The 12,261-nt window shown below is 37.7% G+C and overlaps 1 protein-coding gene across 1 annotated transcript in view; it reads right to left on the bottom strand.

The window, feature by feature from the left end:
* The window catches only part of DNM3 (dynamin 3), a 483,214-nt gene that overhangs the window by 332,542 nt on the left and 138,411 nt on the right, over nucleotides 1-12,261 (bottom strand). The window contains exons 7-9 of the mRNA XM_063105911.1: nucleotides 7,761-7,859; nucleotides 7,012-7,172; nucleotides 3,225-3,367 (exon numbers count right to left, since the gene is read on the bottom strand). Of these exons, the coding sequence (XP_062961981.1) occupies nucleotides 3,225-3,367; nucleotides 7,012-7,172; nucleotides 7,761-7,859 (403 nt within the window). The remainder of the gene's footprint in view (nucleotides 1-3,224; nucleotides 3,368-7,011; nucleotides 7,173-7,760; nucleotides 7,860-12,261) is intronic.

Here is a 12,261-nt window from a genome sequence, read left to right as displayed (position 1 = left end):
TTGTCTTTAAATGCATTCTGTCCATTTGGTTGCAACCTTAAAATGATATTTAAAAATACTTGAATTAAAAATTAAAGTGAAGCAACAAAACTTTATGAAGAGTAGTCAAATGAACCTTGGCTCCTATGGCAACACTTGCCCAGCGTTGGAACCGCTGCAGTTGAGCCCGTCGTGCTTCATGAGCTACTCTCCCCTAGTATCACAGTCTCAGAATCTCCTCATCACCATCCTATACACTCGTCCTAAGTTACCTCACGTGCGGCCATAGCTTCAACGGTTATCAAGAAACCAGCTTCTCCAAAACTTCCACTCTAGCCCAGACTCCCATGTGAGCGATTGATCTATAGGCAAACTCTCTACTGGACATTTATTTCCTCTTAGTTGCCTTGAACTTGACACACCTAAAATGAGCCCCTCAACCTCTCTCACACCCAAACCTGCTGATCTCCTGCATTCCTGGGCTTCCCCTCACAGTGGACGGTACCACCCACCCAAAGCAGGAATCTGGGGCGTCTGCCCTCCTCCGTCTCCCTCACCCCACATTTCTACGAGCCACCAAGTTTTGATTGTTCCACCTCCTTCACATCCCTCAGACAATTGAGGGCTTCCTCTCCACCCCCATGGACACTGCCTTGACCCAGCCCTCAGCAATTCCTCCTGGGATGATGGACACCACCTCTAGACGACCATCCTGCTTTTAGGTTTATCCTTGTCAAGGTCAGACCTCACCCTGCCAGAACACAAACTTGTGACCCCTAAGCCCCTCTACAACTAGCTTTGGCCTTGTGGTTCAATGGCTCCCCACAATTTCATAACATGTCAAAACTCCTTACCTGTCACCCAAGATTCCTCCTGGTCTGGCCCTGGCTGCGTCTCAGCCCCATCTCTCCCCACTCATGCACACTTGCCTTCCCAGCCAACCACAAGGAAGCCCCTGCAGTTCCCAGATGGCCCTGTGCTCTTACACTTGTTCTTCTTTCTGCTCAGAACACCATTCCCTCTGTCTTTGCTGTTTTGCCTGGCTACTTTTTATCTGTCCTTCAAGACTCAGCTCAAGCATTAATTTTTCCAGAAGCCCTTTCATGATCCATGAACCTATCCACCATCACTCCTCATTGCCGCCCTGATAAAGGGCCCCCCTCTTCTTCCTCAGCATATTTCCAGCCCAGCTCTCAGCAGAGTACATGGCCACTGCCTGTTAGTCTATCAGTCACTCTCCCAAGGGCAGGGACCATGCATTTCATTCATCTCTCCCTGCTCAACATATTAGAGATATTTAGCAAATATTTGTTTCAATGAAAGAATGAATTACCTTAAAGTGGCTGTTTTTTAAAAAAAGAAATACAGAAAGAAAACAACTATTTCCATTTGTGATTCCTAGGTATAGAAACTATAATTTTGACATACTGGAACTACTTTCAAATTCAAAATCTAATAAAAAAAAATCAAACCATCTGAAACCTCTATCTTTTTATTCTCTTCTATCAAAATCATGGGTGAATTAAAAGTAACTACAAATTATTTAGGCCATAAAAGCAAGAACATAATTGGGTTTAACTATGCTCATGCATATGCTAATGTTATTTTTTAAAATAACACTTGGAAAGCTACATTATGACATATGCACTGAAATACCGGGAAATTTTAGAAAATTTATCTTTAGCTGCTTCTTCCCCCGTACCCTACACTCCAGCAACCTGGCCCACTTACTGATCCTAGAACAAGCTGTACCAAAGTTCACAAGACTCTCTTGCCTTCCTCCTTCCACCTGATGAACTCCTCTCACTCAGGGTCTCATTATCATTTTCCCTGTGAACTCACGCCCTTCCTCACTGTAGCTGCTTCCTCATCTAGGCTCCCTTAACATTTTATACTTACCAGAAACATTACATTTATCAGAGTTTAATGCAATCAATTGCTCACATGTCTGTTTTCCCCTGCTCTACTGTGACTTCTTCTTGAGGACAAAAATCTTATTCTTTTCTTAAATCCCTGGTAGATAACACAGAACCAGACACTAAGTAGACTGCATAAGGAGATTAGAGGGAAGAGGAAGGAAGGAAGGAAGGAAGGAAGGAAGGAAGGAAGGAAGGAAGGAAGGAAGGGAGGGAGGGAGGGAGGGAGGGAGGGAGGGAGGGAGGGAGGGAGGGAGGGAGGGAGGGAGGGAGGGAGGAAGAGAGGGAGGGAGGGAGGGAGGGAGGAAGAGAGGGAGGGAGGGAGGGAGGGAGGGAGGAAGGAAGGAAGAGAGGGAGGGAGGGAGGGAGGGAGGAAAGAAATGTCAGACAGAATGAGGCCATACAGAGGAGCTGAATTAGCCCTCTACAGGTCAAAAATCTAGCTGTGAAATCAAGTCAAGATTCTATCTGTGAAAAATTCTGTAATCTTAGGCCAATGCAGTTACAGAGGCAAGACCCAGTCTTTGCAAGGAGAATAGTTTCAGTTGGATGTTAAGATAATGACCTAGGGCCTAAACAGAAATAGCTTCCCTGTCCCTGCAACTTACAGAGTTTTTATAAGAACTTAACCAAACTGAAGAATAAAAAGAAAGAATAAACTAGGAAAAAAGTTACATCCAAGGAAAAAAGTTATTTCCTCTCTAAAATCTTATCATTTTTTAAAATGAGGGAATATAAGATGATGCATTTAAGATGCTATTTAAATAATTTGAACTTGGTGGTTTCCATATTTGCATTTTTAAAGGGCTATACTAAAATCATCACTAAAACAAAAAAAGAAATTTTAATGCAGCTTTATTGTCTACTTTTTTATTAAATCCTTGGTTCTCATTCCATTGAAAAATGCACACATATAAATTGTATGAAATAATTGAAATTAAAAGATAACCAGTGTAAGTCACAGCAATAGGAAAAGTTGTAAAATGCAGATATTTTCATCTGTAATTACTTACTTCTAGGACTAAGGACAAAAAAACCCTGCTGAGTTACCACTACTGGTTTTACTCAAACACTGAATCCAATTTTAAAAATACAATTAAATTGGTCATGCGGACGGGTATTGGTTAAATTTATAACAACAGAATATGATCAACGATTATTCTCCAAGAAAATATAAAGATTCAAGTGTCATTGTATAATATACAGAAAGCCTCATATACCTGCTGCTTCTGTGAAACCTAGAAAATAACATGACAAATAGACTAAGGCAAAAGCAAACTGAAGGAATTAGTTTAAAATGCTGAACAAAGGGAGAGAAAGGTGACTTACTGCAGCAGTGCTTTGGTCTTCCTGGTGGGGTCTTCTGGTTTGAAGTTTTTGTAGGCTTCTACTTCATGTTCTATGGAGAGCAACTGTCCCTGTAGTTTGTTCCTGAAGTTTGGCAGGGTATCGCGAATGTGGTTGGTAAGTTGCTAAAGAAACAAAACAAAATCATACACACATAAAAGAGATCGAAGGTTAACTTATGAGACAAAAATCAGCCTCCACTGTTTTCCTAATCATTCAAAACTTTAGAAATCATATGTACACATTTGAGACTACGTAGGCAGAAAGTGAGAGGAAGCTCCCCCTCTCCTCTACTGACCTTCAGACTTGCTCTAAATTTCTTTGATTAGAGTCACCCATTTGGGCTATCTCCTTATGTCTCTTACCCTGTTAAACTGCAGCTAATATTACTAATGAGGCTGTCCAATAACACCTTGGCATTAATTGATTTACCAAATCACCTACCTTGTAGAAAGAAACCTTAAGTTAGAATGTAGTAGAAAGGAAGGAAGCCGAGAGTTATAGGTGCTGCATGATGTTCTCAAGACTCCATGGCTTACCACACTGGTGAAGCTGAGATAGCCAAGGGTGCCAGAGATACCTGCCAGCTATCAACTTTCTCTCCATTCTGCAGTTCGGGCAGGTGATTCCTCTTATCTCCACCTCTAGGTCCCAGTCCAACCCTGGTTGGTCACTGGCTTGTGCCTTCAACAGATTGAATATAAAAACTCTATAACTGAGTGAGGGAAAGCTCTCTCTACTGACATCTCTACCTGACCATCTGCTTGGCATTTCCACTGAGATCAGCTGGCACCTCAAGCTCAGTACAATAAAAACTTCTCTAAGAGACTGTCTGATAGTATATGATTAATTAAGAACAAAGGTGGGATATCAACCCAGATTGTTTAGCTCTCTGCCTTACGTTCCTTCCATTACAATACAGTTAAAGAACAGTTTGAATTTTAAAAAAGAGAAAGACAATCTTTTTCCACTGCTTGAGTAATAAACTCGGGATCAAGAGAAAGGATATAAACTTCCTAGAAATGCAGGAAAAAGAGAAATAAATTAAAAGGAGAATAAATATACCCAGACTGACTAAGGAAACTACTTTAAATAATCTGTATGTTTATCTGAGGTTACCTGAATATATTTATTCAACAAATCGATAGTTATTTAACTGTCAATAGTTCATAACTGTATTATTCCCTTGCCCACAGTTATAAATTGATATATTAGCACACTGGCATGTGTTGCTATTGTGGCTAAGAAGGAGAAAACAAAAGAATGAAGAGGACCATGTTTCCAATAACTATGTCACAAGAGACAAGGATCCAAATCTAAGAATGACAGCAGCCACAAGAAACCAGTAACTACTATCATGTAAGCCGGTAAGTAATAAAAATATATGGTTTCCACCTTTTGCTTCTCAGATATCTCAACAGCAGAGCAAAACTGTGGACCACTCTTGCTTTCTGAAAAACTTCTTTCCTTGATCCTCTAATTTTTCTCCTAACTATTCTGGATGTACCTTCTCCATCTCCTTTGACAATTTATCCTCCTCATCAGACCAGTCATTATTGAAATTTCTCAAATCTAGGTCCTAGATATCTTCTTTTTTCACTCTCTGTTCTCCCTTAAGGCAATTTCATTTCATCCATGGCTTCAATAAACATCCAAACACATGCAGCTGCTAAAATGTTATCTCTAAGCAGCATTTCTTATCTTTGCTGTGGGCATATGCATTTTGACCGCCTGCTTGACTTCTCCTCTTGGATGTGTCAATGACACCTCAACCTAAACATGCCCAAAATCAAGTATCTGATATTCCCTTCATGGTTTCCCATCTTGGTGACTTCATAACAATCTGGAAACTTGGGAGTTATTACTCCACCTCTCCATCACCCAACAGCACTAATGTACCACCAAGTTTACTAAGCATTTCTCAAGTTTACTAAACATTTTTCAAATCTGCTTTTTTTTTTTTTTTTCTTTTTTCATCTCCACTGGCCCTCACCAAGACCAACCTACCATAATTTCTCACTTTTATTCCTAACTGGTCTACTCTTGATTTTCCTGTCTGTAGTAACATATTCTTTTTTAACCCTCAGATCTGATTGTCATTTCCCTACTCAGACACCTTAAATGACTCTCCACTGCTCTTAGGATAAGAGCCAAAATCCTTAACTTGGGCTGCAAACATTACAGGATACAGCCAGTGCCTACATCTACAACTTCATCTCTTACAACTCGCTCCTTCTTTCTCTGCCTTCCAGCCACAATCACATTTCCCTCAGTTTCTCAAAAATGCCATGCCCCTTTTCAGTTTTTTCCACAGAAACTCCCACGGGGTCAAAGGTATCGGTACACATTGAAAGAGCAATAAAATTATCTTAGACTCAAACATAATATGAATATCCTTGAAACAATAAAAAAGAGTGATTATCTGGGAAAAGACAGATCTTCAATATCTTCAATACAAAATTCACTCAGTTCTTAGTCAACCAGAATCCAATTATGTCATAACTTGGGGGTCACCTGTAATAACCAAATGGTCAATCATCTCCTTCTATTTTGTCAGCATTCAAAACCTAATTTATTTCCAACCTTATCTTTCTAATCATATTAGTGATTTTCCTCTAAGATTTTTTCAGTTTATTTGTATTTTTCTTAGGCCAGTACAGCTGTGAAGTATGTAGAGTTTTGCCAGTGCTGAATATATTGGTAGAATATTACGGTTCTTGCATGACAAACCAGTGTTCCTTCTCTAAAACATACTTATATTTTTAGAATGATACAACCATAGTGCTGCCTCACAGCTTCCAAATACTCATTTACCTTTAGTTAAAAAAGTATAAACTTTACAGTAGTCTGTGTTATGTCACTTAAAATAGAAGTACACCCCTGCTTTTCATTTTCTAAAACTTCTTCAGTTGTTTTGCCTAAATGGTGCATGTACAACGTCACATACTGTGACAGCCTCTACCAATACCTTCAAGAAGATAACCATCAGAACATTCAATAACTACTCGATTGATTAAGTTCATAGATAAGAGTTAAAGCATCACTAATAAGAATATTTGTGAGGAAAGCTGCTCATCACTCAAGGTAATCAAAACTCAGGGAGTTGGCCCTGCACTCGATGACAATGATGCTTGTCACGAGGCTTAACCCCAACAGGGGAAGGAATATATGTAACCAAGTGAGTGCACTGAGGTTTTATGAAAGAAGTGTGTACAGTGCGTGGAGTGGGATAGGCAGAACGCCCAATTCTATTTATTGCGGGGAAAGGGGTTTTCTGGAAAAGCTTCTTAGAAGAGTGGAAATTGATGATTAATTAGGATATGTTGAAGATTTTAAATTAAGACACAAGTCAATCTTAAACAAAACCATAAAAAATTCTTAAAAGACAATCTTGCCATTACAGATTGGTATTTCAAAAACAGGTCCCAAGAGATCAAATGTTCAGAACTACCCAAGTTTAACTTATCTTAAGAGATATCTACATATTGTGAGTGAATGCATGCTAAAATGTATATCCCTATTGACTGGTGCAAAAAACAAGTATGTATTTCCGCTTTCAGCACTGTTCTTTCAATAATATTAAGGTGAATTTTATTCACTGAGAATGGTAATAGTGTGGATCCAAGTATTCTCATTCATTTTAAAAATTTTTTATCATTTAAGCTGAATATCTTGTTTTGGAAAGAAAATGAATTTAAAAATAAGAAATATAAATTCCAGTGTCACTTACATATTTCATCATTGTTGTTGCTTGAAAGAACATGTTTACCTGATTAAGGACCTTCTGCAGGTGTGGGGTCCCCATTCGATCAGCCATATGTCTGTAAGCCGGGTGGGAAAGAAAAAATTTCCTCTCTGCCAGCATGGCTGCCTTGATGTCCTTTTTGCCATCAATGTCCTTCTGGCTTCTGTTCACCACACCCACGTAACCTGAAATGAAACACACAACCATGGAGTTTGGGATTCTTTTTGTTGCTTATTCATGGGGGATTTCAAAGCTCTCAAGCTGGCTGAATAAGAAAGGCAAATTTAGTTTTAAGGCTTAAAGACCGGGTCCCTTTACAAAAATTAATCTGAGACATCAGTATTTAACAAAGGCTGCTGATTTGGCTATTGATAATTTTTTAGCATCAACATAATAATGTCTCACCCTTAAAAGCTCTGTGTATTTTAAGAGAGTATATCTCTTAGCAGTTTTGTCGTATAGCAGGCAAGTAAATATCAGACTTAGAACAGAACAGTATATGTTTATGCAGTCTATAATGAATAGTTATAACATCCCTTCAAATCCCTTTCTTTTCCTGTTTTCTTACTCCTGTTATTTTAAGGAATAGTTCTCTTTGAGTCATTTTTTAATACATAATTTGGGAATGCTGTGTCATTCCACAAAAAGTATAACTAATAATAAACCCATTCCTCACAACCAAGGAAGCATTAAAATGAAGCCTCCTAGTGGCTTCCCAATTGTTTCTTTGCCATATCATCAAAGGAAGTCTTGTGTAGACCACAGTATGTTACCCCTGCGGAGAGGCAGCAGCTTGTTCTCTAGGACATCCCTGGCATCCGTTCCTTCATCCATAAGATCCAGCTTAGTGATGACTCCAATGGTTCTCAAACCTGCATCAGAAACAAACCCAACATTACATAATTTGCTGAAGACTTAACCAATTTTAGAGACATATATGCCTCAATGCTCAATGTAAAGTACATATTCCTAGTCCATTTCCTGTTCCTCTCTGTCTTACTTTGTCTTCTAATACACTGCTACCCCAGTCTGGTCCATTTTCATGTGATGAGGAATAGAGTTGTAAAAGTACCCATCCATGCAATAACTTTAGATCCAGGAGAGAAAAACAAATAGCTGTATCACCAAAATATGTCTAAATATATGAGTTTATTTTTGTACCACACATAAATGGAAATTATACATTTTAATTTTCCTCCCAAGCATTTCACCCAATACGGATGCTTTAAATTTTTTATATGTAAAAATATATATATATATATTATTACATGCATTATTACAAATAAATAAACATTTAGGCTATACATGAACCAATGATGAGAGTGTATCATAAATCAGATTATTATTGATCCAGGGCTAAGCACTTGAAGTAAAAAAATAAATAGAAGAAAATCAGGTATAGAATAGACCCATCACCAAAAACAAACTGGCAAGTCTCACAGCATTCACTGTTCCTTATAAAAGGAAATATGATTTAATGAAGAGAAGGTTGAACTAGGAACTACGAGGTTTAGATTCTACTGTCAAGGCAAGTCATGTAACTCTCTGGGTCTCGGTTTTCCTCATCTGTAAAACACAGTTAGAAACTGAACTCCAAGCATCTTTTCAGTAATAAAAAGCCTAGACATTTTATGTAGCACATCAGATACATAGTATTTGTCTTTTGCTTTCTTCATTAGATGAAATGAACAGTACAGTGTTTGCCTAAAGATTCATATTCTTAAGTGCATTTCTTTGGACTTCCAGTTAAACATGGTTACTTGAACACACAGATTTATCTTTTACCTGAAACTTTTCAAAAATAATAATGGCTAAAATTTATTAGGCCACCTATGGCTTTACATACTTTGTATGTCTTAAATAACTTTATCCTAAAAAATAGTCCAACTGCTATTTTTTGAAGAGGAGAATATGAAGGCAGAGAGATATATAAACATCTTGTGCAAGATCATACAGTCGTACAGGGAGTGGGTCCAGGCAGTCTAGGTCAAGAGCCCGTGCTCTCAATCAATATACTGCTTCTTCAAAATAATAATAAAAAGAATTAAAGAAAAAGAAAAAGGCTTAACCAAAAAGGCCAAAGAGAGTGTGAGAAAACTGCAGAAAAAAAATATGAAACTGGAAACCCAGAAGGATGACTGCTGACTAACTCAATAGACCAGCAAAAGAGGAAAATTGCATTCAAGAAAGCCAACAATGAGAGAAGCCCAGACGTTGAGTAATTTATATCATGGCATCTCAGAAAATCTTAGGACCAGAGGGTCCAATAGCTCTGAAAATAGTGGAGAGGGGTGGTGGCATTTGAGGCTGAAAACAGGAGCAATGGATGAAAGCAGTCATATTTCTATGGCTAATATAGCTGAGAGCTGCCCCTGGTCCATCCAGGCAGGAGAGTGTAGGCTTATGCTCTGGAAATATGAAGTGGAGAAACCTCTGAACTGAAGGGAGCCTGGCCCAGCATGAAGGATCAGGTATTCAAAGAGGGTGATTAACTGAATTTCTACATACTGAATGGCAAGACCCCCTCCCCACCTCATTCCAAAGTCCCCAATCCAATTACCTAATTTGGCTTCAAGAAAGAACTAGCTGGCAGACTATTATCACCCCCAACCCCCGAGCAAGAGACTGGAAGAACCTTACTTGGGAAAATTAACCATTCCAAGAGAAAAACATTAGATATTGACATTCAGAGGAATGCCAATCAAAACAGCCCAGTGAATCATCCCACTGTGAAGGCTACCACTCGATAAGTTAAGCACATCCACATAGAGCTTCTGAGCTTCCAATTACCTGTTAATATTTCACCTTTAAATAGGAACGGACAGCCAAGGAGATTCTCTGAGACCAAAACAAATAAACATTATAAAACAGAACCTGGAGAAAACAAGGATAATGTAAAATACAGAAGAAAATTTTATTTTTTTTTTATTAATATCCTCAGAGAAAAAAGACACTATCACATTCATGGAACAAGAATAGAACGCCATTAAAAGAAACATTCAGAGAAAAAAAATATTCTCAGTAATTAAAAATACAAGAGCAGAAATGAAAATGTTCATTGAACGGCTGCAAGACAAAGTTGAGGAACCCCACGAGAAAACAAAAGAAAAAGACATAAAGGAAAAACATTTTTCAAAACTAGAGAAATAATCCAGAAGATCCAATGTCTGAATAACTGACATTCCAGAGAAAGAAGATCAAACAAAAACAGTTGGGGGGCAGGAAAGGTCCTACTCAAGAATATGTTCTATAAGTGAAAGATATGAATGTATGGATTGAATAAACTCAACAAGTGCATAACACAAAATGAAAACACACACACACAATATGGCACATCAGTATAAGATTTCAAAACACTAGGAACAGATAAAAGGTCCTAAAAAGCTCCCAGAGAAGTTAAAAAAAGGAAAAGTCACACAAAATAGGATTGGGAATCACTGGAGCATCAATATTCCCAGCATCAAGCTGGAAACTAACAAACAATAGAGCAATGTTTTCAAAATTCTCAGGAAAAAATAATTTCTAACCTGAAATTCTAAATGATCAATAAAGTGAGAGTAGAAAAAGATATTTCCAGGCTTGCAAAATCTCAAAATATTTTTACCTCCCTTTCTCCTCTTTTTTGCAGAAAGCTGTTCAAGGATGTGTCCCACAAAACAAGGGAGCAAACTAACAAAGAGATCCAGGAAGCAGGGATACAACCAATAAAAGAAAAGAATTTTCAGGATGGTGCAGACCCCAGTACAAGACCAAGACAGCAATCAATGTCTATTGGAACAAGAAGGCACAAAGTCCTGAAGAGATGTCTTCTTCCATCAAGAAAAACATAAAAGTGATAGAATACCAAATGCCTAATGTTTTTAAAGGTATTGAGAGATTCAGACTTCTGTAGGAGAGGCTGGAAATGCATTAGTGACAGATATATAGAAGACTATTCAAACAAACAAAAAGAGAGACAAATATCAATCTTGAAGAAGACAGTATCTTGCAAGAAGGAAATTTAATCATAATTTACCACATGGCTCAGCTGTGAATAGTATTTTGAGAATCATAACAGTTCATTTATCATTTATATTAGTAGAACGGGGGAGGAGACGTACATACAGCATATGTATTTGTACAGAAAAGTATATACAGCATATATATACATATACAGCATATGTGTGTGTACATGTAGGTATGGGAGAGAAATATAAAACAGCTTAATCCTTCTTTTTCACAGAAGAAAGTTAAAAGAGAGTATATAAAACTAAAAAAAAAATCAGGAAATTGTAGCATAAATAGATTACATGGACATATGGAGGTAAATACCAAAAGAAATAGCTACAAGGGTTTAAGTGGTAACCTGCGAATACTGGTAATCAAGATGAGGAGGGATGAGCAGTGGGGGCTGATAATTTTTGTTAAAAGCTTTAGGGACCAAGATTTTTTAAAAAGCTATAGATATTTATAGCTTTAATAAAACTAAAAGTTGATTTTAAAAGTATTTTTTTTACTACTCCCTTATTTCTGAAAAGGCAGTTGAATGTTCATTTAGTGGTGCATCAGAAATGGTAAAGGGGACCATTTTCTGTTTCACATTTAGTTACGCAAATAGACGGCTTAAAATAATCAATGAACTCCTGCTGGCAGACTCAAGACCTACATTGACAGATCTCAAAAAGCCATTGCCAGAGAGATTTCACAGGCAGCATACTTTAAAGGCACTTCACTGGAAACCTAAAGACCAGGACGAGATAGAGAACATTGTTGAGCCCTGATTATGTACCAGCCTCACCTAGGACTCAAAACAACAATCACATGAGAAAGTTACTAATATTTTCTCCATTATACATACAAGAAAAGTGAGACTTGGAAAGGAAAAAAAACACTTGTCTAAGGGGCCACAGCCTGCATGGGGTGGAACTGGCATTCAAATCCAGCAATCTAATTCCATTTTCAATCACTACATTTTTCTGCCTCCCAATTCTTAGCTAGATTCCACAAGTGATGAGCTGTATTATTTGGCAACTTAGTCACGTCATCTAGGGCTGTTTACCTACAGAACTAAAAGTTTGATTTGATGTCTCTTTCAAGTCCCGGATCCAGAGGAGAACAACTTCCAGATTTAGAAGAGTTTATGTACAGTAATAAGTAAAGAATAATTTAATACAATTCTTACACTCCTACTAAAATAAAAATAATAAATTAAGAACTTATAAATAATTGTGATATTGTGTTTTAATTATATTTCTTTACAGAAAAGAATAGCCATGATGATGAGTAATCATGAGT

Source organism: Cynocephalus volans, chromosome 8, assembly GCF_027409185.1.
Source record: "Cynocephalus volans isolate mCynVol1 chromosome 8, mCynVol1.pri, whole genome shotgun sequence".
In the NCBI taxonomy this organism is placed as follows: domain Eukaryota; kingdom Metazoa; phylum Chordata; class Mammalia; order Dermoptera; family Cynocephalidae; genus Cynocephalus; species Cynocephalus volans.
This window is presented reverse-complemented; position numbering and strand designations above follow the sequence as displayed.